Below are 27,763 nucleotides of genomic sequence, written 5' to 3'. Positions count from 1 at the left end.
TCCATACATGCAAAGAACCATTCCTTTAAAAATGTTCAGATCCTTTACCAAATTAAGAAGTTCAATGCACCATAGTTCTAACAATTTTGAGCTTAAATAAAAATTCTCTAAAGAAGGCTGATGAAGTGAAAGGAGCAAGACCAAAGCCAAGCTGTGGGACCAGACCAATTAAAAGGGATAAGAGGTTGATGCAGGAAAGCCCCATAGGCAGCATCGAGACATTCAAGTCGCTCTCCTCCAAGCAGAGACACACATTCCATCAATGCATCCAGCTTAATCTCATTCCAAACTTCAGACTGAACGCAACACACTTGACTGACCATACAGCTCCAAACAATTCTTTACTGCTTCCCCTTCCCCTGACCCCTGAGAATAGCAGCACAACCTGTTAAAATGCATACATACATGCCGAGTTCATGTATAACATTAAATCATAGTTAGAAACAAACATCTGTTTAATGTGAACAAGCAGCATACTGGGGCAGGATTCTCATGAGTGTCCATTTTACTCCTCTCCCACTGCTGCTGTGCTGTTCCACCATTAAACAAAACCAGATGTTGGCTTAGTGCTATGCAAGAACCATCACTGGTGGCTTACTATGAGGAGTAAGCCAAAAATGAGCATTTAATGTTTGCATTAAACTAATGTTTTAACATCATCTGTGAACTGGGCCGTACCATGCAGAATAACAAAAAATGTAGGCTGTTTGATGAATATTTAATTCTGAAATGGAAGAATGCAGATTTCCCCACAAAATCCCAAGGTGATGTAGGATCTACTCAATATACTGCCCATATCACATACTGGGCTACTGCTGAAGTGAACTTACACCTGAAGTTCTGAACACATGGTCCATGTTTCCCTCCAAGCTCCCAGAGCCAGTATAGGCACACAGGGCAAGGATAAACAGACAGGTTGTGTGACAAGTTTTATCAAACATGCACGTCTGCTACAGTTAAAAAGTTCTCCTTGTGCCACTAAGGTCTGGAATAGACCACTGCAACACATGGATGGAAAAGCTATAATATCCAGGGGTTGATGGAACAGGAACTATGGTGAAAAACAACCCTTTCTTATCTATTAAGGTTTCTGTAGCTCGTAACAGCTACCGTACTTCCAAAATGGTCCTTTTTTACATAGCAGTGGTATAGGAGTGTGTAGCCCATATGTATATCTAGGGCAACCAACTGTACCTGCTATAATTAATTCCTTCTTTTACACAGCTATTAAAAGTGCAGGCACTCTGCTGTCTTTTGTATCTGACAGCCCTATTGACTCATATATGCCTATTTTACAGCAGGCTCTTGTGGTGGGAAGCCAAATTGGCAATTTCTCTCAGTGGAGGAGATGTATACACTATACGTGATTATACACACTTTGAAATTTTAATTAATATTAATGAAGGGAACTACATGTAGCAATAGCCTTAAATGAAGTTACCACACACTTACTTTTCTTCGCAATTATACTGGGTATAAAAAAGGGAAAACCTCTCGAGCAATATGATGCTGGACTGCAACTCCCACCATCCCTGATCACTGACTGTAACAGTTTGGGGTAATGGGATTTGGAGTTTAACATCATCTGGAGGTCCACAGCTCCCCACCCATTTTAGAAGGAGAACGAGAGCAAATTGAAGTTTTCCAAATTTTGCAATTCACAGCACAATCACTGCTGTGCACATTTCTAAATACACCATTTATATTCTTAGAAGCAGCAACTCCTTGATAAATCGCTAGAAGGCTATTAAAGCATAGTCAGAGCTGTTTGGAGCTGGAGTCTAAAGACCACACACAAGAATGTTACCAAAAAGCATGTGCACAGCAGTTATACTGAGCTTAGGCAAGACAGGCCATCATACCAATAAGGCAAAACAGAATTTAAAAAATAAAGTATCACCACCTTACAATCACCACCAGTGGGAAGGAAGAAACTGACAGAGCAACCAAGAGCTCAAGAGAAAAACCTCCAATTTCAGACACTGGATAAATCAAGGGCAAGAGAAAAGAGAAAGCACCTTTTGATTATGTTTTTGATCATAGCTCAGAACAGCTTCAAGATATAAAGCCAAAGTCAAGAGCATTTTTAAGTCAACAGATACAATTAGCTAAGTTTGCATAAAAGACAAATACATCTGAACAATTAGGACCACAAATTAGTGATACTTGCTGTATCACTGTTATAACCACTTCGAAGTATGTTTCTTTACAATTAAATGGCATACAAATTAAATGAGATCAAATAAATAAGTTGTACAAAAGCAAAACAAATCAGATTATGATCACATGTCAAAGGTTCACTGCATGGATGGAACAGCCTAAGATAAATTTTAAGTCTACTGCATTGTAATGCTGCAGTTTTTCAAAGTGTCTGAGAGAATTAAAAGTTTTTCTCCAAGATTAAATTGTCCCCTTTGAAGCAAAAAGTATTTTTGAGCCAGAATGGGGCTGAAAGCTAAGTAATATGGTCTTATCTTGATGGATAGCCAGAGCCTGGACCATCAGGAAAAGGAATTTAAATGAAATATAAGCTCTTATTTGCAACCTTTTCCATTTTCTTAAGTGAACCCCTCCTGGTCACTGCAAAAAACAAACCAAAAACCTGCAGCTGTGAAGCTTGATGGTTTTATAAATTTTTTTGAAGAAAAGCCTGCAGTAATGAAAAGTATGGCTTTTCTCATCTGGCCAGAACTTAGAGCACAATCCTGGTTGAAGGACAAGTCATTCAACTCACTTCACTGCGGGAGCACATAATGAGAGTGCACAATAGCAAGGTGCTACCCAGCAACACTGGGACTGCAAATTATGAATTGACAAAGTATCCAAATTAGGCTGAAAAGAACAATCTATGACCCCCACAACAATATATTCTTCTTAGAAGACACAAATATGAACAATATCAGTTGCAGGAAAGGTATGTGAAATGACCAATAACTCATCATTTCCAAATCAGAGCAAAGTGAGACCAGAGTGACGCACCATTTCTTGTCTTGCTGGCTGGTCCCGGGACTCCGTGAGAGATTTTCTATTTCAACTAAGACTGGCCCAGAAGGAACTGCTGTAACTGAGGGTAGGGCAGGCATTGCACTCCAGTTCTTGAAAGACAAAATACAAAGCAAAAATGTAGTTTTGCCTTCACTGGGTTTTTTTAAACCTTGAAAATGAGAACACAAGGTTTTCTACTTTGGTTTGTAAATTTTCATATTAGCTTAACATTTATGGCCAAGAGAACCAAATGATCCAACTTTCCATTTACTACAGGTTCTAAATTCTGAGGTCAAGGCAACTGCATTTGAGATTAGTTTACTTTTGACGCAAAGACTTAGAAAAATGTTAAGTAAACAGCTTAGACAAACTTACTTGCTGTGATCCATTATTTTGGCTGAAAACATTATTTGGAAGGCTGAAATGGGGGAAAAAACCAATAGTTTAAAGTTAATTTATCAAAGATCAAACTGTTAGGATTTTAAGGTTTATCTGGGTCTGCCAGCTCCAAGTAGGATCAGCAACAGGGACATTAATAAATAAATAAAACTGAGGCCAAACCAGCATTTTCTGTATTTACATTTGTATGCATCACTTGACTCCAAAGCAGCCCTTACTTTGTTTTACACTAAGATCTCACACATATGCTGGACTTTTTCCTAAGCCATCATAATCCATATGAAGTTCTGGTAGGCAGAACTTATCAAGGCAAATCTTATCAATCTGCATGAACAGGGGTAGGAGTGCAATAAATCAAAGCCAAATTTTCAACGATGGTAAGAGTGAAATACTGAGCCCTGATGCCTGGAACCAAAACACATTAATTTATCTTATCTGTGTATGTTTCCAGTTCCATCAAGGCATGGTTGTTGTGGTTTCCACATGAAACTATCTTGCACAGATCTGTTAAGTCAAACACCACACCATAAAAAGCAGGTATGAAAGAGCACTTCTTTCAACAACAGCAAAAAATTCACTGCTGATCTAATAACTTTCAGTGAAACGACATGCATCTTTTAAAATCAATTTTAATCAGCAATGTTAATTAGCATGCACAGTCAAACATAGAATTGATTAGCTCTAGGGTGAACATACCATGATATCCTAATACCACCATTAAAAATAAGTAGAGGGAAGATGGCAGACTCCCATGAGGCTACCTACCTCTTTCACTAACTAAGAAAAGGAGTAAAAAAATAAGTACAGTAGGATCACATCTTGTGGGGGGGTTACACTCTGGGGGGTAGCATGTGAAGCCAAAATTGTGTATAGTCAGAACAAGCCCAGTGTGACCATGCCTACATTTCCAAAGCCAGCACACCAAACAGGCTTTGTGTACTGGGCACTGGGAGGTTGTGGACTCCTGGGAAATCTTGCAGGGTTATCCCAAGGTCTTGTGAGATCTCCAAAGTCTGTGCAAGACCTTCCCAGAGCCTGGTAGCTTACAAAACTCTTTCCATGTCAGGAAAATGTAGCATGGAAAGAGCTTTTAAGCTCTCTGCCTTGCATGAGTTTTACTGTTTAATTTGAATGGTGTCTAATTCATGAAAAAATATGTAAGCAACAGGAAAGGGGCTTTTAACATATTATCAGAGAATATTCCTGATAATCCTATAGAGATGACCAAGACATATTCATGGAATAAATTTTTACTGTGGAAGCCTAATGCTGACAGGTCCTCTTACCTAGTTTCTTCAGATTTATGAGTGTTTCCTGTAATAAAACAAAAAAAATGTCCAATATATCAATTACACAATATCAAAAAGCTTGCATTATTTTTTTCCAAAGATACTTGTGCAAAGTGTTAGGGACACGCTTTAAAACAGACTAAAACTTAGATGTGCGGGGAAATAGGTATATACTATTTGTAGGGTTACCTATCATGCAGCTTTACCACCTTTCACAGACACTTCCACTAAATACTAGGGCCTTGCATCCAGTCCAGACAAATCCAAGATTCCAAATGGATTCTGGCAGATCCATGATTTGTCTAGACTGGGTTGAAGCAGCCCCAAGCACCCTAGGTTCACCTGGAGTGGTCTGGGGTTGCCAAAAGGGGAGAGGGTGTTCAGGCAGCAACAGGTGGGGGAGAGAAGATGATGCAGGTAAGAGTCCCCTTGTCATCAAACACATGGTTCATTAGGGTTTCAAATGCTGAATAAACATTAGAACTATGAAAGGCCCCAAGTCCAGCTCATAGCCCAGATTGAGCAAGATCAGGATCACCAATTGGGCCCTGAGCCGAACTGCGGGTGCCTGGCACAGCCCTAGTAAATACAATGGATAAGTCGGAAGACAGGGAAGGAAAGTCCAGGCAATTGCCCCATTAACAATATTGTATGCTGTTTGTAGAACGGGCAAGGATCCAAAGACACTGGCTCTAGGAACTCAAGGGGGTGGATTTGATATTCTGAAACATCAGGCTCTACACTCATGCCACAATAGTTATTAAGCACCTTTTAGTTTCAAAAACAGTTTAAGCTACAGCATGGGGATCAGGTTTTCTGTTAGTTAGTGTAAGTCAAAGTAGTAATTTGGATCAAGTCGAGTGGCACCGCGTACCAATGAGTCAAGCTACCTCTCATTTGTAGCGTTCTCCTTGAGTATCGCTTGCTAGGCCTTCTTTCAAAAGATGCCGATCGTCTGGCTTTGTTGGTCTTTGTTGTCTGGTACTCTGTTTTCCCACTAGATTGAAGTGGAAAGAACAAGAGAAAACATTTATATTTGAAAAGTTGATGTAAGCGACAGCACCCAATTATCCTTGCTCTTCTAAACGCTTAGTTCTCATGTGCTTTTGTTTTATTTAAAGCCAGTCATATACATACTATTAGTTTCTATAATCATATTAAACAGACATGATCCGTACCAGATGATATAGTATAAAATCCAAGAACAAAACAGAGACAAGGAAAAATGGAATGAAACAAGAAACGTGAATAGGATGAAAACCATAGTCCATGTGCACTCAGCTGATAATTACTGCAACTGTATATATTTTGTGCCAAAAATATCAGTTTCACCACAAAAAGCTACATCTGTAGAAGCTAAACTTTACCCCCACTTTCATTAAATCATCTCTACACTTTGTGTGCGAGTCAGCCAAAAGACGCGGTGGAGAAAACTCAAGGATTCACTAGTACCTACTAGAGCAGTTTTGTAGAATGGGAGTGCTCTTTGACATAGCCCTTTTCAATACAGTTTCAACTGGTGAGCCAGCTATAACTACTGGAGAAGAGAAATGGCCACAGTTCCACATCCAATGGTTACAACCATCTTAGATCACTGTGTAATGTGTTCCACACTGTGCTTCCTTTGAAAAGCATTTGGAAACTTAATTGGTTCAAAATGAGCAGCTGAACTGCTGACAGGAGCCCAATCATCAGATCTGAAGACACCAATATTACATTGATTCCCCCGACTACCAATCTGTTCATGGGCTCAGTTTAATGTTTTTTAATGCTTTATCCCCTAAATGGGGGAGGGAAAGTAGGGAAGGATGTATACTCGAGCTGAGTAACTACAGATCCATTTCCTCCAATAAATAAGCATATGTAAAAACAGTTCAGGCTTCTTTCTCTAATCACGAGATCTAGAAATTCAGTCTTTTCTGGATTTGGCCAAGGTAAAAGTTAGGCTTTGGTATTTCGCAGAACACAGCAGCAGAACGGCTTAACACCCGGCAGATTTTCCATGCCTACAGACTATTTTGACTGAGCTAAGTGCCTCTTTCAATCCTTTCCCTTTATGCCAATAGGAATCTAGAGTAGTGACTACTACAAACAAAACCACAGACCAGCTTTCTTTCCTGTGCCTTATCTGAGAAAAAGTCAGGGAAGAAGGTATTGAACAAAAGAGACTGCTGACCTGTATCTGAACCTTGACCCCAGCCGAATGAAGCTTGACCGACTGGAACCTTTTTGGACGGGTCCACGGAGGCGGAAGAAGGCATGATGCTCGACTGCACATTTCCACAAATGTTTGCAGGCCTTTGGGTGATCCAGCCTAAAGACAAAAGTGTGCTCCTGCTCCTTGCCCTTAGGGGGGGAAAAGGACCACCACAGGAGCATTTAGAAAACTACTATGAATGGTACCTTCAGATTATCGCAGCTACAGTCACGAATTGCAGGCATACATAGAACCCATAGCTCAAAGGTAAGTTCAACCAAGAATGTTATAAAATACTGAAGAGAACAATGTGCTCTCAGTATTTTATAGCATTACTGATATAACAAGTTCTTCCTGTTTCCTTGACACAGAATAAGACAGAGAGATAAAATATAAATAGCAGAGGATCAGTTTATCTTTTTTGTTATAATGACAGAAAAAAGCATTACAATTATAAAACATGTTATACAGCGCTAGTCACTTAAAGGGAAAACTGCACAACTTCTTTAAAAATGCCAAGCCACAACTGAAGACATGTGACCTTGCTGAGCGATATGCTGCCTTCTTGACATTGGAGCTGCTATATTTTGTGCTGACTGTGGATTGGGAGTGGGGAGGGGAATAGTGGTTTTCAACAACTTGAGTAGCCTGACAAGAAGAAGACAAACAGAATGCAAAAGATTGCATTTCTATTTTCCAAGTGGTTTGTTCAAGATAGTTGACATTTATTTATTAAAACCATTTTTTTACTTCTTTTTAAAGAAGGCTTGGAGTACCAGTGTTTACAATCTGCCTTCCCAAATCAATCAACACACACTAATTAGGCACTTAAAATCCAACATATTTTTACTTAGAAGTAATACAAAGTCAGCCAAATTTCTCCATACTTAATATAAACAAAGAACAGTAGTGCTGCTTCTGTAGCAATATGCCTTATCAAATGCAAAGAGGAAGAAACCTCACATTACTATTGGTAGAAACTTAAAGATCACTCTTGAAATCCAGTGTATTATTAGTGATTAGAATACTGAACCCTAGCCTGGGAGAAGTAGTCAGGTTAAAATCCTCATTCAGCCATGATGCTCTCACTGAGTGATTGATCTTAGGCTAGTAACTTTCAGCCTATATCTCATTGGACTATTATGAGGATAAAGTTGGAGGGGGTGGCAGATGAACAAACGAGTGCTGGCTTGAGTAACTTGGAAGAATGGAATACAAGAATACTAATACTGTATGTGGAGGAGATCAAGTAACACTGTGTTACTTCAAGAAGATGAACAATGCCTGTTGGTGTTAAAATGATATTATGTTTCAACAATTAGGTAAATGTTTCAACTATCTGTAATAGTTATTCATTATTCATTCTTGGGTAGAAAAATCAATTTTAAGGACAGTCTCTTCAGAATATGACAGGTCACTATTCACTTTCAAACAATAATTTTCACTAAGTGCTTATTACAATCAATAGGAAAAATGTTTACGTTATCACCCACAACCATCCTTAATTTATTTTGGCTACGATACTTATGCTTAAACTAACTCACAACAATAGAAGCAAGATGAACAAAGACTTCCTTCTACCTGTTCATCATCTTCAACCACCACTAGTGTTAATTTATTCTTTCTGAAGTCCAACCTAGTGATCTTTGGCCTGCAATGGGAAAAAGTTAAAATGTAAAAGATGTATGTACTTTACTGCAATTGCACCACAATTCATACAGCACCTAGTAAAAACATATTTTACAAAAACCTATGTAACGGCAAGAACACCAGCTATTATCTTGTGCTATAAATTAATATTTAAAAATTACAAGTTTAACCATGGGGTGCTTTAACACAAATGTCAATGTTAAATGAGTTTTTTTAAAGGGAAATTCTAATTGAATTTTCTGATTTTGAATGTTTATGCTTGATTCATGTAGACCAGTTTCTTAGTTCCTTCCAGTGAATGAGAAGTATACACTCATCCTACTGAATAAATGTCCCATACCTAGACATATCTGCACTCTCAGGAAAAACCACTTTTTTAACATATAAACACGCAGCCTAACACAGACATTAATTTCTCAAAAGCCCAAACTAAATAGCTGTACAGCCATTTTCAAGAATTATTCCACCCATTCACAATACACCTAGAGCTCTGTTATGGCAAATCACAGAGAATGCCAACATAGAACCGTGCTTGCTTACAAGACTTACAAATTATAGCCTATACTAGGCTGAAGACTCTAAAATAATTTATTTTATAAATTATTCTGCTTACCAGAAGAACAATCCAATCTTAGTTTCTCCTTCAAACACAAGAACTCCTGTGGGTGTTAGTCCGAGGCTATAATCATTTCCATCTCTTGCCTAAGAGGGATACCAATTAGATTAGAATATTCCTACAGATGTGACTTTATGCTGGTACAAGTTACTTTAATTACACTTTCATTCACTGTTAAGATACTGCAGCAAAATTAAAGGCCTTAGTCACAGATATTATTAACAAGCCCCTTACCAAGCATTTATTCTATTTTTGTTTTTTGTTTTATTAAATATTTTATCTTTGGATATTATTTTCACTGCTTATAAGGACAATGTCTGCTGCTCTGAGGATTTGATCAAGCCAAGCTGACAGATATGAATTATAGAAACATACATCTGAAGAAGTGTGCATGCACACGAAAGCTCATACCTAGAACTAACTTAGTTGGTCTTTAAGGTGCTACTGGAAGGAATTTTTTTTTGTTTGTTTTGACTATGACAGACCAACACGGCTACCTATCTGTAACAGAAACATACATAGTTACATAGAACATTTCACTTATATTAATCTACACTGAAAGCTACATTTATGCTTTATCATTTGTGGTTTCTTGAGAATTACTTAACATTAGGCTGCAAACCTGGTCCTAAGTCAAACAATATTAAATCTCAGTTTATTTTCAGCACTCATCTCTCAAGACTTCCACGATTTATATTTATTCCGAATATGTTTAACATTATGATTAAGAATTTCAGAGCAATTCATTTCTTAGCTACAAAATACACTGGGATAATAAATCCACTGTGTCTGGTCTAGAGATCCATTGCTGGACTTTGACATGGGAGACCAGGGTTAAAGTCCCCACCTAGCCATGCAGCCCACCTTTGGTAAGCTCACAAATGTGGTTGTTGTTATAGCAGCTGGGTATATAAGCAGTAGCTTCAGATCATAGCCATTTCTGGCAGATGCACAGCAAGATATGTATTAACTAAATTGCCCTCCGTAACTTGTATAGGTAAGCAGACTAGGCTATTATAAGAAGCAGATCCCACTCATTGCTACAAAGACTGCAAGTTTAGGTATTTTTATGTTTATAGAAGTACTAAAAATAACGTTCCCAAAAGCACGGCCTACAGCCATAAACTTACCTTGACTATATGCATGTCTACTCCATACATTTCCAGCCATTTTGCTTTGTTCAGATAATTTGTTTCTGCCTGAGCTGGTGTTTGCCCCCTGAAATGATTTATATTACACAAAAATCACATGAAGTTAAAAATAACATGCCTTGATAAAAAAGTGAGGTTACAGAAAGAATACAAAAAAGGGGAACTTGATATATGTAGAGCAAGCCAAATAGTGCTCATCTCGACTCAGTTTTAATAATGGCCAACTTGAGTTTTGTTTTGAAATCAAGGGGCTAAGAAAATACTGAACTGCTAAATTAAGCCGTGGAAGCTTACAGAGCTGTACTGATAACATCAAGATGTGCTAAGGCTGTAGACTGCATAAAATGCATACCCTATTGTCCAGATGATACTATCTGGTCTTAGATGTGTCTTGTAGCTTGGTGTGATTGCTTCAGAAAATGAAGGCAGCTTTTGGACTATGTTCTAGTTTGTCTCAACAGAAATACAACAGCAACACTCAGGAAGGTATTTATAGGAATTTAAAGTCCCCTTTCACTCAGCAAAAGAAAGCAATGCATACAATGGTATGCGTTGGATGGATGTGGCAATTTACCATTTGAGATTTTTTACCTGTATTCCTTCCACTTCTCAAAAATGGCGAGTTCCATGTCTTCAGTTTGCTCGGGCACAAACCTGAACTCTGAAACTATATCAGGGATGTGTTCAGCAGGGTCGTAGTCACCAAGTTCAGCTGGAAAGAGAAGAATACTTCAAGAAAATTCTAGCAAAAGCAAATTTGGAAATGGCAAAATCCGAAGTGCCTACAATGACTCATTTCATTGACACACTGAACATTTATTCAAAGATAATTAAAACTTCATTTAAATATTTACAGTTTAATAGGAAATCAGTATTTTGATCTTAGTGCAGGTATGTTAAAACTGAATCTTAAATCAGCTTTGGAAGAACTACAGACACAAACAAAAACTTATATGGAAGAATATTTTCATTTACTGCTGAAACTGTATGTTGGCAGGGGAACTAGCATTGTTATTTAACTTCTTTCCTTCCTCTTTTTTTAAGATACTCAGACTTGCAGATGCTTAGTGAGATCACTTTCTTTTTTTACCATCACAAACATGAAATTTTTAATGCAGTCTTTTAAAATGTAAAAAGAAGCAGCTGGAAATGTAAGAAGAAGCACTGAATAATATAACATGTTTGTTAAATTTTGTGCTATGTAAATATTTTAATAGATTTCTTGGGTCTTGAACACAACTGAGCTTATTGAATAAATATTTTAAGCTGCATTTTCATGAGTCTTTCAATTTGAAGTTAAGGAAGTTTCTAAATCCATAATTTACTTGATGCTTGCTTGCTTCCAAAGCTAGGTTAACCTCCAGCTAATTTAAATAGGATCTACTCAGCTTTCTACTGAGTACTGGGCACTGTCATCAAAGCCTGGAATCGAACATTTACTGTCATGCAAATTTATAAACAGAATCTATGCCAAAATGGGATCAAGGCATGAATTCTTTAAGGCTTTGCTGCAGCCCTCTTCACAGAGTTGGATCTCTGCATCCCACCACTACAGAAACATGAATACCAACACTTCATTGTTGCATGTTGCAAAATTACTATCTTCTGGGGAATTGATTCAAAAGTGTCTTCTCTTATTACACGGATATATGAGTTGCCTACCCATACCATCAAACCCAGTATCTTCCAACACTATCTTACCAGTGTTACTTGAGTTCTTATCTGTCAACTGAACACTACTATCTATAGATTGTTAGTAGGGAAAAAAATCAAGAGTTGGGTTTTACCATCCCAACAAACAGCAAATTTATGAATTCCTCTGAAAGATTGTCAGAATACATCGCAAAGTCTGTCCCTCTCTCCTATCTAAGCAATACAGAAAATCACATTTTTTGTGTGTTCCTCATTGCCTCATACATTAAAAAAATGATCAACATTAATTTATAAATATTTTCACATATATAACCTTTTGTACCAAGGCTGTGGGGTCATGTGGTCAGCATGACTAAAACACTTCTGGCACAACAGAACACCCTGACGAGTGCCAGAGTGCATGGAAATGCCGTTTACCTTCCTACCGCAACAGTACTTATTTATCTACTTGCACAGGTATGCTTTAGAACTGATGGGTTGGTAGAAGCTAGGACACAGCAACAGCTCACCACCGTTGTGTGGATTTGAACTGCTGACCTTCCGATCAGCAAGCCCAAGAGGCTCAGTGGTTTAGACCACAGTGGCACCCGCTCCTTTTGTGTGGGGAAGTACCTTTTTGCGACATACTGTTTTACCTGGCAGGCATATATAATATTTTCTAAGATTCTAAGTCCCACAGGAAATATAGATAACTTTAAAAACTACATTTGGTACAAGACTAACAGCCACTGATCACTGATTAGGAACTTATGAGTATCTACTTCCAACACAGTTATCTACAATCAGAACTATGAGAATCACAGAAAATTCATTTTGCTCTGCAGTAACGATCTTGCAATAATGATTCTAGACACACACACACACACACACACACACAGAATATCATGCAAGGTAATCAACACTTAATTTCTGTTGCAAACTATCCCTAATAAACACTTCCAAGCTGACATCCCTTTCAGTAAGTACAAATGTAGAGGTCAAAGTGCAGAATTCTGAGCTTGCTTTGCCAAAATAACCAACAAATCTCAATATGAGGTTCACAGTGTTTTTCAGAATGGAACCAAAGCTCTGAGGCATCTATGGAAAAATAATTATTTCATTTAAGCAAGTTAATTCTTCTCACGCCTGCCTTCCTTTTTCCTACACAAGGACTATAAGGTAGTCCACACCCCAGGATTCCACTCATACTTCCCACTCGTGCTAGATTGTACAGTAGCAAGAAAAAGCTAAGATCTTAGTGATAAGCCTCACATGACTGAGCCCTATCAGCTGTTATAATCCTCTGGCTACAAAATATATCCCTAAAGCGAAAAAAGCAACAATGCCCAGAAATAGCTCAAGTACAGTAATTTATCTGAATCCCTGGCAATTAATGTGACCAGCAGTTTACATAAGGTTTGCTATCTGTAAAGGAAACCTTGTCTTATTCGAATCAGTCCTGCACCTCAAGCAATACACCCACACAAAGGCTGTTCCCTTAAGGCAGCTCACCTTGTAACATGTAAGCTGACAACTGCACAGCTGTTTCAAATGGACACTCCAACCTGCAATGAGGAAAAAAAGAATGTCAAACAAATTTTAATGGCAGTATGGGTCAATGATTTGGAAGGGGCAGATGTAGTGAACCGTTTCAGCGAACTTGACATATTACTCAGAAATATACTTAAAGCACATGTTCCTATAGCACTTGGATTTTCGGAAATGTACAGTTTACATTAAAGGAGCAAATAAGCTTGCCTAAGTCAGCCTAGATCCTACAACTATATGGACTGGGGAATTATTAATATATTCTTCAATTACGCCACACCAAATCTGTCCCCAAAAGTCTGCATTTGAATTAAAGGAACCATTAACAACTGACATCACACAGGTTATGCACCACATACAGCAGCACATCCCCATTCTCCTCTTTTGTACATCCTTGCAGAAACCTGACCATAGTCTTTAGGCCAGTGGTTCTCAAACTTACTTCTCCAGGCCATACCCTTTGAGAACCACTGCTTTAGGTGGTAAACAATTAGGAAGATTTCTAAGATGCAATTGTGGAATTTTAAATACTAAATCTGAGCAAAGAATCTAAACAAATGGCTAATTATAACTACCAGAGTCCATTAATGTCCACTGCTACAAACCATGGTAAGTAGCTACTAATACTTTCAGCACCTTGGAGATGCACATGTTCTATATTTGTATCCTAAATTTGCTGCACATATTTGATAAGAGACAAGCCCCCTTCATTTAGAGTAATTATCAACAGTACTTACTTGCCACTCAAAATGTCCTGTTTTAGCTGAAGAACAAATAAATATCTATTTCAGGGAGAAAGAGCAAGAAACATCGATGAGTTTGTGAACAATTCCAGCACTGGAGAAGAGCAGCAAATATCAGCAGCTAGACTTAATTATGAGATAACGCACTGTGGTCTCTCATTTCAAGTATGGAAACATGGAGCAGTATATTTCATCGCAAGAGAATGAAATTCTAATAAAAGAATATCCAATTTGTAGTTTCTGTTTTCTCTGATTTCCTAGTGTGCAATACTGAAAGGGGGTGGATGGATTTCCCAAACATGTCTAAAAATATTTCTATAAAAGTTCAGTGTTTCCTCAAAACTACAGTTCATTAATGATTTTGTAAAGATTATCAGGACCCAATTTACAGCAAAGGCCAGAGCAGAAGGACTGGGTATAAGGATTACTCACAGCAGAAAGGAAAACGCCCAGCACCAAAGAACTACCAGTTCCCTGAAGTGTTGGGAACTCCCATTCACTGTACTGTGGGAATGGAACACCTTGAAACTGTGACAATGTATGTGAGATTCTGCCCAAATGCCTTCCCTGCAATTTTATCATTCAGGGACATTACAGTAGTGAGATATAACCAGGTGGATTGGAATTTTGATTCAACTATGAGCGGGGGGAAAGAGAGACCGCCAACAATCATATTCAGATTAGTATGACAGATACAGCACAAAAAGCAAATGTACTGCAAACAAGCAAGCAATCCTTGTTTTGCACAGGACGCTATGTTCTTGATCCTTGCACACACTGGAGGGGCCCATGTAAAACGTTCCACCCCCCCCCTCTCCACCCTTTTAGTGATGTTTTAGGGTCACTTCCAGGTTTGGTGCTGTGCATGTGTGTGTGTGATAGACGCACATAAATTGGTCACTGTACTGGATTTGAGATCTCCAGTTTGTATCACTGAATACGACGTACCTGGTGAGCTCTTCACGTAGGTTGTTTGGCTCGGAAGAGTAAAACTTTACACGAAGATGTAGACAGTATGGTGGACCAACTACAAAAGTGAATATATTAGGTTTCTGACAGCAAGGATATTATTTTGTAAATATATTCACTAATCAGAATTCAAAGGGGGTGGGAATCCCTTCTGTAATACTGAGCACACTAGCAAAAAAAGAGAATGCTAAACAAACAGTAGTAGTTTTATATACCAGAAGCCAACTCAGTCTCATTACATTAAGTTGATTTGTCTTGCCAAGAAGAACAGACAAATCTAGGTTAATCCCAATATTACAAGGCTCTATTCTATGAACTGAGAAATCCATCAATCTCAGCTTTGTACCCCAATCAAATCCTTATAAACTCTGCCCAGGCAGTCTTAAGTTTTGGGGAGTACCTCCAGTTGTTAGTTTGTGTCACAGGAAGACAGCTAGCTAAACATTTTATTGCGGCCGACTCCACACCTCATTTCCTTCCAATGAGAGAAATTCTAAACCAGGAATATGATGTTACTCATGCACCTCCTCAACACCCACTGATTCAGGTCACCTGTAATACCAGATCTTCAAAGTTTCTTCCCCCTTTTGATTTACATTACTAGAACAGTTCCTTTTTAAAAAGTCAATGTATATCAGTCACAGAAAAAATACAAATACACATCACAATAGGTCAGCAAAGCAAAGATTACTAAAGACTCTCCTCCCTGCAAGAGAGGGGAGTGGTTGTGGCCGGGAGCCGGACTCCGCCTCAAGCAGGGGGCGTTTGCCCCCTGCCTCCCACTCACCTGGCTGGCGCCCACGCCCTCGGCCAGGCACCCAACCAGGTGCCTTCAAGGGGGGGGGCGTATACAGCAGCCTAAATTGCTGCGGCGCCAGCCTCCATCCCTCACTTTTCGTCGTCCCGTCGCGAGTCACCCACCCTCCACTCCCTTAGAGCAGGGTTTCCAGTTTTCTTTTGGCCTTGCTATGGACCTTAGGTTGGTCGCCCTGGTTGTTCGGGGGGCCTGGTAGGAATTTTTCCATTTGGCATTAGGCTTTTTGGTTTTTTTGCCTACCTTGTAGCAATCGTCACAACTTTCGTGGTATTGGTGGGTAGGTTAGGCATTGGAATAATGTGTTGTGGTATCGAAGGGCTAGGTGTGGCCATCGCCTGAGCCTTCAATTTTTGGGTATTCCATTAAAGGAATCCGGCGGTCGTGTATTCTGTCCGATGCCTGCGTGGCGGGAGGCCATGGCACGACCCTCGGTGACATCAGGGGAGAGCTTATAGTTGGATTAGCATCAACAGGCTCCACCTACTGGTGAATAAACCCCCCTTGTTTTTTAGACTCAGCCCTCTCCAAGTGGGTGGAGTCAGCTGACGTAATCCAATGCCTAAGCCAATACCTTTTCACTTGCTGTAATCAATAAAGTTGTGGCCTTTTCTTGCCCATTAACCTTATATCACGTGTCCTTGTGTTTCATTCCACTGCGCGGGGTACGGGTCCTCGAACCACAAAATATAGTTCACCAAATCCATTTTAGTAATATTCATAAAGCAGAAAGTGCAAAAAGAAATGTGCTACAGAATCTTTATAAACAATTGGAGTCCCTTTTTTCTTTTCTTTTTTGCCCTGTACTGAATTAACTTTCAATACGTCATGTAGTAAATGTAATGTGAGTCAAAGATCAGTTGTAATGCCAGAAACTTGGCATTACAACATTGTTCTTTGAACAGTTTCATACTGCCATGGTATATTTTGGGGAAACAAAGTCTTCGTCGATACTCAAGTAAATCAGATTTTTAAAAACACAAACTTCACTTACTTTTAACTTGTTTTTTAATACTCTTTGTGTTGTCCAACCAGTGCTGAAAGAAAAATTAATAATAATAAACTTTATGCTTTCAACACAAAAATATAGTATGCAAATTAGAAACTCATAGAACAGAACAAGCCAAAATAGTTCTAAAGCATTTTAAGAGCAACATATTCAGTGTGCCTGACCTACAGTTAATTGACTGTAACAGCTTGCTAGAATACGTTTCAAGAGGCAAGTTAATAATTTCTCAAGCACTGAAATCATGATCTGCAATTTGCAGCACAAATGTATCTTTGCAAGTCATAGAGCCAGAAAGCTGCTGGGATTGTCAGAATTCTAACATATGTTTCAATGCGTTTCAGGCTGCCATCTTACCAAAGAGATATGGAAAAGATTATATCTCCCATCTACGAAAGGAAAAGGCATGCCAATGTAACTTTTCACTTAAAAGTGCATCCTTTCTATTCAAGCACACAAACTTTCTCACAGTTACGCTTAAAAACTAGTATTGTGGAATGCATTGTCTCTTTCAAGTGCTGACACAAGCATTAGCATGAATTGTTTATACAAGTTCCTCTCAGAGAGCTCAGCAGCTGGAATGAAGCAAGCAGTACAAGATAAAAACTTGCAGATCACATTAAGTTCAGAACATAAGGATGTAGCAGCTAAGTTCACAAAATATGTTAACTACGGGTTGGGTATTTCCTTAAATCTGCCAAGTATTTTTCCTAGGTGATAACATCCTTATATGTAATGATACCATTCCAAGTATAATACTGTAGAGTTACCACCTGTGGCCCCAGGCTTTCCTTTAAATACCACTGCTATCATTCAGAATACATTACGTGGCTCCCCACCCCATGCTGTAGTCAATAGTGTGCCGACAGGCATCTTATAATGGAGATAGTTGTCAGACCTGATGCTAGTACAACTTGACATCACCTAATCCTCACTCCCCCAGACTGAGACTGACCCAAAATGGCACATGCAGCCCTGTGATAAATATGGGCTCACCTCTAAACACAGGATGTTCACAATGACAGCAGCTATAGCAACTCTAATCCCACCTGCAGCAAATGTTGATGATACTAATACTAATACTAATAATATACCAAAGCCCCAGGATTGCAATTTAAAATACATTACAAGCAGAATGAAACAACATACACCCATCTTACACCATCAAATTTCTAGGCATTTGGGAAACTTGATAAAATTCATCTAAACCAGCAAAGACCACATGATTAAACTGTTCCTGAACTATACCAATGGAGTAGCAGTAGTGGAATCATAATTAAATGACAGCTGTTGTTGTTCTTGTTGTTGTTGTTAGGTAATTCCATAATTACCACCATTATATTTACATATTATGTTTACATAATAATTTGTGTGTTAACTAATATTATTTGAACTCCAAATAACATTAAACTATTTGTGGTTTAACTGGATTGATCTTCCCTACAAAAACCAAGAAGCATGCCAAATAGTTAACGTTTGCCTTTTTAGAACTGTGTTTTAAAGTATTTGACCAACACAAGAGTTTTGCAACTTCAAGAATATATCTGTAACTTAGATAACTGTATTCTCTTAAAGTGTGAATCAATTTTCCCCATCTGCAGCCACATACAAAAACAGCTAATGTTTCATGGGCAAGTGTCAAACTTCTCATACTGTTTATTTATCCCTGTGGGGAAAACGTTTTCTGTGACCAGCTTAATGTGACCAACATTGCTTGTGACAAGTCACTCACTCACACGCAACCTACAAAACAAGACCTCACTAATATTTATTCCTAACATACCATTTCTTCTCAGGTATCAAAAGCAAAAGCGAAACTACCAATAAAATAACGGGTTGTTAAATGAATTGAAAAGTATTTAGCTAAAAGTTAGTAAAAAAATTAAGAGACATTCTGAATCATTCTGCATGCCCTGCTTCTGGATGTTTTACTCATGTGTAGTAGAACTGTTGCCAGATAATAAAACTTTGGAAAACTATCTTTAAAAAGATGCATAGCATGTTAACTATATAGGAAGATAAAAAAGGGCCTGTTGGTTGATATTTTCATGGAACTGTCCTACTGCTTTGGAACGAAATAAAATTATTTCATTCAATGCAATCAATCAATTGTAGGAAGTTATACCATAAGCATGCCTTCTTTGGATAGTTTTCCATCAGTTGTCTGCACCCATCCAACATAAGTTTCCTTTGGTAAGAAAACAAATCCACCAAAGTAGAGTATTACAAGTGCTATGGTGCCGTATACATAAACAATAGGGACAGGGAAGGAAGAAAAGAAAAGAAAAGAAAAGAAAAGAAAAGAGAAAAAAGAAAAAAAGGAAAGATGTTCCCAGACTGTAGGGCAAAGTATAAGTTTGCTTCATCTCCAATCTGTTTTCTTTCACCTCCTCCACATTCCACAGAAAGGCAGTTAACAGACCAGAGACAGGCACCGACACCACTTAGTTCAACTCAGTTCCTAACACCAGCGCCATCTCCAAGAGTTCAGCTTGACTGGCACACAGAAGAGGGGGAGGGAATTACTTTTACAGAACAAAGCCTGGGAGACACTGAGACCTGATCTCACGTTGCAGTTGCACTTGGTAACTATACTTTACTCCAAGTAAACTGCAACACAATGCTTGGAATATATTACTTTTCCTACCGCAGCTGTTAAATTCAGCAGGGTCAGGCACGAACTCTAATCCTGCAGAAATACACACTTCACGAAACAAGGCAAGGTTATGGTAAGAGTAATGGGTCAAAAGATTAAGCCAGAGGATACTCCCTACTGAAAAATTTACAATCTGAGAAAGTGTCCTGCAACTTTTTTGGCCTGAACCAAGCTACTCACAGATCTCCCTACTATTGGGCTGCTAGCCATCCCTGCAAGCCATGAACCTCCTGCTGTAATTACAAAATGAATACATGCAAAAGCCTTTTTCCTCCTGGGATGATTTTTATGATTTTTGATGATTTCCTGGGCAGTAGGTTTAAGGTTGAATATACAGCACTAAGGTGAATTATTTGCATTGGTGTTGTTTAGGGTCCCTTCTAACTCAATGTTAACCAAAAATACAATGGGAGGGGGAAGCAACAGAGACACTGGAACAAAAAAGTCTCTTGAATTGTAAAGGCAACTCCCAAATTATACTCACAGAATTAGCCTGTACTACATCAACATCATTCAAGATTCAACTATTTGTATAAAAGGCAGAGCTCATTAAAATAAAAAAGACATGGTCTTTAACACCATTTTTATATACCTGACAAACATTAGCACTGCATCACAATAAACAGAAAGCTGAAGCAACTGCATTAGACTGAGCAATGCACTCTTCCAAGTGCACAATGACCAGCTGAATGCAAACAAATATAAATTGCTTAAAGCAAGTAAATCATACAGTATCAAGTGAGGCTCATGGAACCCTAGGCTATAAGAACAAGTCACAAGAAAATATGATTAAGGTCAGAAGAGTTTTTCATTGCACTGGCATGTGAGGTGGTGGAAATGCAATGAAGAACTACCAAAATAATCTCAGTTGTGAAATTCTATGTAATATATACAGACACACTTAATTAACCAAGATCATGACTAAATTGTGTGTGCTTGGTGCATATGCCTTTTGACTGAATCATGAATTTAAGACTGGGTAGAAACAGTCCAGCAACACACACAAAAACCAGAAAGGTTTTGTGCCTGACCAGAACACCAAAAAAGAATTCTAACAATCCTGGAAGATGGGATTACTAGAACCCTGCATTCTTAGAACACACAGAACTGCAACTGCACTAAAGTCAGATCTGCCATTTGGAATGATAGTTTTTCTCAGATGACCTTAAAGCAGGGGTGGGGATCCTTTTCTGCCTCGTGGACCAGATCCTTATCTCCTCACCCCTGGAAGGCCAAATCATAGTGGTGGTAGGTGACACTGAGCTTTGAAGGCAACACCAAAATTAACCCCCTCGCCAATCAACTTATTTCTCCCCCATCAGAGTGATGTCAGTTGACCAGCAGATAAGTGTGGTTTTAAAAGCATGGCCTGGAGGGGCAGAGTTTCCCCACCCCTGCCTTAAAGTTTCTATGATGCTGCATTAAGATTTTATGGGTCAGGTCTGGGGCACTGAGAGGTCATACACACACCTCCACAGAAAGCCCAATGGGTTTTTAACCCCCTCTGACCCTCCTTTCTAATGGTTCTGTCCAAAGCAGCCTTTAAACTATGGCCTTTAAACCAGGACCTTTAAACTATGATCCAATAAACATGTGTGTAACATGAATTACATGCAACAAAGACTCCAAGGCACTAAAAAAATACTTTTCATACTATGAAAGAAACAAAAGTCATGAACTTCTATTATTTTATTGTCTTGATTTGTTTGATTTACTTCAATACAAATTAAAGGGGGGGAATTAAACATATTCTCATTTTTGAGATTTGAATTAGAAACAACAACTCTCTGATCCATAATTTTATCTATCAAAACCAGGACAGAGGACATGAAAAAGGGAAACTGATTTTATACTGAATTTCAGGACAATTTCTTAAACTCATCTATAAATTTTGTTGTACCAAGAACAACTTAACACTTGCACAAATCTTGTGTTTGGCCTGTATGATTTAATTAACTTAACTACTGTAAGAAGAAGAAAAAACCCCATGCCACTCACTGCTACTTGTGCAGAATCCATGAATCGTAATCCAAAATAGTCATTTTCAATGAGGTCCAGATGGTACATGATCTGTTCAAACAGCTGCTGTCCTTTGGCTTTTTTCTGAAATTACAAGAGGAACTTGTGTTAGTAAGAGGCTGATTAGTTGATGATTAACCTTATTTTTGAGGGCAATTCTGCATGCACTCAGAAATTCCAGTAAAAACAATAATGCATTGCTACTCTCTAGACACCAATTCTGTCACCTGCTTATATTACTTCTAATAGCAAACCTGATAGCCTTTGACTATCATTTTGGTAACAAAACCGAAAGCAATGGTTTCTGCATATTCACTTTATACTCTCTCACACATATACACAAAAATAGCCTCAAGAAGACTGAGCATGCTTCTTGCCCTCCAGGAAGCACAAGATTTATCTGATTAATTTCTATGCCATCCTTCATGTGTAGACCCCAGTTTACAGATATATTAAAACCACAAAAATTAATATAACTACATCAAAATCACAATTAAAATTAAATCATATCAGTGGAGAAGGGGGGGTGCTTCTTCCAATTCTGATTAATAACTCCCTGCCCAGTTCAGCAGAAAAATTAACAGCTTAAAACTATCCAGAGATGGAATTAGGGTTCAGAGATGCGTACCATGAATATATGGATCCTGTAAACTCAATTTCCCCACCCCCACTCTCCCCAAAAGTATAGTAGAGGGGAAAGCATCTCCTTCCCAGCACTGTGACAGCCAGGTTCAGGACTACAGGAGCATCTTTCTTCTCCCCTAAACTCAATCTCAGCAATCACTATCTCTAGATTGCTGACCTTAACGAACCAGAAGTTACTGATCTAGTCCTGAAACTCAGCACCCTTATGAACTGCATGATAACTGTTATTTCCCAACTGTTTTACCTCATCTATAATCTCCCACTGCCTCAACTTCTTTTAACATTCATTACTGAATCCAAAGTTACTGAAAAAATAAACACATTAAACATTTAAGAACTCATTGGAACAATATGCAGCCTGTAATTCTGGAGGTCCAGAGGCCCTTTCTTCAACCTATGAACTTCACAGAATTGCAGATTTCATTTCTGGCCTCTACAGTCACAAATAATGTGAATATGCGTAGGCAAAAAAAACGAACAAAATGATTTGCAGTGCCACACAAATTGTTCAACATAACCTCACAAACACTCAATAACTTCATTTAGAATCACTTCATCTGAAACGGAATTGAAGAGGAAATCTAAAAATGTCACCAAAAATATTTATGTTTCTCAGTGCTCTGACAATGTTCTTAGTGTCTCAATTCTTGAGACACTAAGTTTGACAGCAAACTTTACATTGCACTCATGAAAGCCCACAATAGTCAAATAGCTTGTTTCAGGAAGGCTAAGAACCCTATTCCAAAAGTACATGGGTGCTGCAGCTCTGGCTGCCAATTAACTACTCGGCTAGTTACAAGGTGCTGGTACTGATGCACAAAGCCCTATACAGCTGAGGACCAGGACAAAAATATCATCTCCTTCCCTTATATATCCAATCATCCACTGTGCTCTGCAGGGAAGGCCCTCCTTCTACTGCCTGTTTGGTGTTTGTTAAGATCTTCCACCTTCAACAAGCCCTCTGAGAGAAGAGTTTTATCTTAGTCAGTATCTGTATTGGATTTACAGATAGGTAGCCGTGTTGGTCTGCCATAGTCAAAACAAAATAAAAAAATTCCTTCCAGCAGCACCTTAAAGACCAACTAAGTTAGTTCTAGGTATGAGCTTTCGTGTGCATGCACACTTCTTCAGATACTGAGGAAGATTTGAAGAAGTGTGCATGCACACGAAAGCTCATACCTAGAACTAACTTAGTTGGTCTTTAAGGTGCTACTGGAAGGAATTTTTTTATTTTGTTTTGTATTGGATTTGAAATTGTTTTTATAGATGCATTTTAAAATTTGTTTTATTGCATTGTGAAATTGCTCCTAGATGCTTCAAAACGTCTAGCTGGGTGCAGAAAAAATGGTACTGATGTTAACAAGTTTTAGGAAAGAAAGAATGTCCCTAAGCATCCATCCACAATGCAGCTACTAGAATTTTCCACCCAGGGTCGCCTTGATCTCCGGCCTGCTCTTTCCCATGCCCAGCCACCCAGAGAGGTTAAATAGCAAAAAAGAAAGAAAGAAAGAAAGAAAGAAAGAAAGAAAGAAAGAAAGAAAGAAAGAGAAACCCACAAAAATACTGCAAAGTAAAATCTGTTTGTGGCCAGAAAGTTTAAAGTAATTGACATGGAGAACAGGGCTGCATTTACTGAAAAAAGAAAAGAATAATTCACAATCTCTGCATTCACCACAGTAACATTTTATGCAAGTGATCTTTTGTGTGTATTGTGCTTCAACTTTTTAAATACAGCAATCCTATGGGTTTTGCAATATATCCCCACCCCACAAGCCTTTGTCTGTCAAAATGGTAACTATACATTCTACACTGTGAGGCAAAACAACACGCATAATTGTTACCAGTGAAATAATAATAAACAGAACATTTTCAATGGAACAGCAAAGCAGTGGAAAAAATTCCACACCACATCATTGCTAACAACTCCTGAGGTTTCTGAAAAAAGCAGGTAGTCACAACTAAAACAAAGCAGCCCTCTTTGGTTGATCTATAGCAGGCATGTCCAACAGGTCGATCGCGATCAATAGCCTCACGTTAGTGGTAGATCGCGGGCTAGTAATGACTCCGCCTTCTGCCCCTGGTGCTAGCTGTCTGCTTAGCTGGCGTTAATGTAAAAGGACGCTGAAAGTAGAAGCAATGTTGTCTGTAACGCTGCCCTCCAAAAAGCTCAACAACTTTGGCTTGTCCCCCCCAAAAAAGCTTAACAACTATTAGCAATGACAATGGGTAGATCACTGCCAGCTTTTTTTGTACTGGGAGTAGATTGCATTCTCTTGGGAGATGGACGTGCCTGCTCTATACAGTGGTACTTTGGGTTAAGAACTTAATTCGTTCTGGAGGTCTGTTTTTAACCTGAAACTGTTCTTAACCTGAAGCACCACTTTAGCTAACGGGGCCTCCCGCTGCCGCCACGCCACCAGAGCACGATTTCTGTTCTCATCCTGAAGCAAAGTTCTTAACCTGAGGTACTATTTCTGGGTTAGCGGAGTCTGTAACCTGAAGCGTCTGTAACCTGAAGCGTCTGTAACCCGAGGTACCACTGTAGCTTACAACACAGGCAAATGGTAATGCACAATCTATACACTTTTCTTCAGAGAGAGAGAAAGAAAGAATTGCACTTATATTCAGTGGTACCTTGGGTTGCATATGCTTCAGGTTACATACGTTTCACACTCCGCCCACTCTTTAAAGGGAGCGCGGCTCTTGGGGGAGCCTTAGCCGCGTGCAGCCTCTCCCGGGCAAGGGGAGCCTTCATCCCCTGCCCGGGAGAGGCTGCCCGCGGCTATCCCATAAGCCAGGACAGCAAGCGGGATTGCTGTGCAGCGATCCCACTTGCTGTCCTGGCTTCTGGGATTCAGAATATTTTTTTTCTTGTTTTTCTCTTCCAAAAACTAGGTGCGCCTTATGGTCTGGTGCGTCTTATAGAGCGAAAAATACGGTATATTAAGCTGGTGTATGTAGCTTGATCAGTAATATTCACTAGTGAACAGTGATCAGAAAGCTGCCTCGGTTAAGTGGGCAGCCCACTCTCTTATGTGTTGGCTTAAGCAAATATTTCCTAGAGCAAATACTATGCTTCTCCAGTGCAATATTGCTAGGTCAGCTCAGCTTCCTGCCAGATGTTCCAGGTCCAAATCTTGCTGCCAAGAATGACAAATATAGGGTTATGTAACTATCGACTTATCCTCCCCTTTTCCATATACCAGTACAGTGTTGGTATGACTTCATGGTTCACATCACTGCAGTTTCTAAAATCAGACCAAGAAACCAATAAAAATAGACAAGGATATCTATTTATCTATCTATCTGGATATTAAACATGGATGTATCTTTGTGTGTGTATTAACCCTTCAACTCAAATGTTTCCAGAGTAGAACATGGAAAACATTAAAATAATAAAAACCAGAAATTTGAAGGCTGGTCCCTGTGCTTCAATCTCTTATGTTTGTCAAAGTGCTTTTATATTGGTGCCCTCTGTACATAGTAAACAGTGAAATTATGAAATTAACTGTGTCCCTTGAATGGAGCTATGCCATATTTTCCTTGTTAATTTCAGTTAGGCTGGAAATCAAAGTTCATAAAGTGGAATGCCCAGGCTTTGGATTAAGAGAGAAATTGAGCACAAATTGAAATGTGTAAATTTCAATCTGCTAGTGTGTTGCACATTAACTACACAAAATGTATATCCTGTTACAATTACAGTGGTACCTCAGGTTAAGTACTTAATTCGTTCTGGAGGTCCGTTCTTAACCTGAAACTGTTCTTAACCTGAAGCACCACTTTAGCTAATGGGGCCTCCCGCTGCCGCCGCGCCTCTGGAGCACGATTTCTGTTCTCATCTTGAAGCAAAGTTCTTAACCTGAGGTACTATTTCTGGGTTAGCAGAGTCTGTAACCTGAAGCATCTGTAACCTGAAGTGTATGTAACCCGAGGTACCACTGTATAAGCACTTTGAATTTAGCAAACTGGCAGTCCCAAACTACTATTAATTTCTTTCCAGCAGGCTGCACCATACAGCAGTCTAGCTGTCATGTTTTGCACTAACTGCTGCTCAAGGGCATCCCCATGTTCAGCACATTACAGTAATCCAACCTTGAGGACAGTAATACACAGCTCACTGTGGCTACTATGGCTGAAAACCATGACATGAGCACAATGATCTAATTCAACTCTGAGATAAAGAAGAACACAATCATTCTCTCAAACATGAGTCAACCATGTTGAAAAAGTAATGTAATTATCATACCGGCAAGTCCACACTGACATCAGTTCCATCCAGCAAAGAGACTCGGCATGTAATTATGGATTTTTCATCTCCAGCAGCAGGGATGTGAGTTGCAGCTCGCTGGGCCTCTCTTAGCCGTTCCTTCTCAGCATGTTTGCGCATAGACCTGCGCCCAAGCGTTCGTCGAAAGAAACTCAGCATCGTTACTAAACAGGCCAATAAAAAGTTGTGAATGTTTCAAAAGGAAAAAGTCTAACGGCTTTCAAACGAACTATTTCAAAATCAAGGCAGGTAAATATTCACATCTCACTAAATTTCTAATTATGCACTATAGAAAAGAAGCAGAAAAGCAGATATTTGTAATGCTCCTGAAAGGGTCAGTTCCCTTGCCAAGAGAACTTAGCAGCCCTACAGCAATTAGAAGTGCTGCTTTCAGACACCACCTGGAAATAAGACATCTCAAGAACTCAGCTGTCAACTTGCAGGTGCTTGATTCAAAAGCATGCCCAGATCCTTCTGAGGCTGCAGCACCCATGCAATTAATGACTGCAAAACATTAGTAATAGGACTAGGGACAAAGAAGAAGGAAGTTCGGATTTACAACAGAATCCCATAAGGCAGAGAGGGAGAGAAAGAATGTAGGTAGGTCACAGTGTCTCTCATACTTTTATGGCACTAGGAAATCATTTTAAGGGCTACTTAAGGAGGCTCCGCTTTAAATACATGTTTTAGAATACAACTTTTTGACAAGTAAGATAGAGCTACACCCTACACAATGAGAAGACAAATATACCTCTCAGGAGCATGGTACAAAGTTGTTTAAATAGTTCAACATTTGTTCTTGAATACTTTGGAATTCACAGCTTACTGGACACAACGGGCCTAGAGGCTTCAAAATCAGCCTCCACATTCACTTTTCTGTTTCAAGAACAAAGAGCATGCTCACACATGTTAGGTTCTGCTTGGTACAAAGCAGATTTTGTCTGCATAAAGATTACAGGAAGGTTTCGAGGAAGGACAAGGGAAGCTAGCCCACCCACATACAGTACACATTAAGGGCACTCAAAAGTTTACACCTTGCATGACTCATAGCTGAATCCAAACAATCTGGACCCTTGACAGAAGTTTCAGCCTCCACTATGAGCCAAACAGAATAAACTGGCACATACGCCTTCCACCTTCTGTCTGTCTGGGCTTGCCTGCCACATGCTATCACTGT

At 39.1% G+C, this 27,763-nt stretch overlaps 1 protein-coding gene across 1 annotated transcript in view; it reads right to left on the bottom strand.

Moving 5' to 3' along the window:
• Positions 1-27,763, bottom strand: part of EPB41L5 (erythrocyte membrane protein band 4.1 like 5) — a 55,691-nt gene that overhangs the window by 24,286 nt on the left and 3,642 nt on the right. The window contains exons 2-16 of the mRNA XM_081852725.1: positions 26,566-26,750; positions 21,654-21,758; positions 16,988-17,030; positions 15,159-15,237; positions 14,205-14,249; positions 13,432-13,484; positions 10,879-10,999; positions 10,267-10,354; positions 9,134-9,222; positions 8,452-8,521; positions 6,850-7,019; positions 5,564-5,670; positions 4,671-4,698; positions 3,361-3,403; positions 2,980-3,095 (exon numbers count right to left, since the gene is read on the bottom strand). Of these exons, the coding sequence (XP_081708851.1) occupies positions 2,980-3,095; positions 3,361-3,403; positions 4,671-4,698; positions 5,564-5,670; positions 6,850-7,019; positions 8,452-8,521; positions 9,134-9,222; positions 10,267-10,354; positions 10,879-10,999; positions 13,432-13,484; positions 14,205-14,249; positions 15,159-15,237; positions 16,988-17,030; positions 21,654-21,758; positions 26,566-26,745 (1,337 nt within the window). The 5' untranslated portion in view covers positions 26,746-26,750. The remainder of the gene's footprint in view (positions 1-2,979; positions 3,096-3,360; positions 3,404-4,670; positions 4,699-5,563; positions 5,671-6,849; positions 7,020-8,451; positions 8,522-9,133; positions 9,223-10,266; positions 10,355-10,878; positions 11,000-13,431; positions 13,485-14,204; positions 14,250-15,158; positions 15,238-16,987; positions 17,031-21,653; positions 21,759-26,565; positions 26,751-27,763) is intronic.

Source organism: Podarcis erhardii, assembly GCF_964252035.2.
Source record: "Podarcis erhardii genome assembly, chromosome: 1".
Lineage (NCBI taxonomy): Eukaryota > Metazoa > Chordata > Lepidosauria > Squamata > Lacertidae > Podarcis > Podarcis erhardii.
This window is presented reverse-complemented; position numbering and strand designations above follow the sequence as displayed.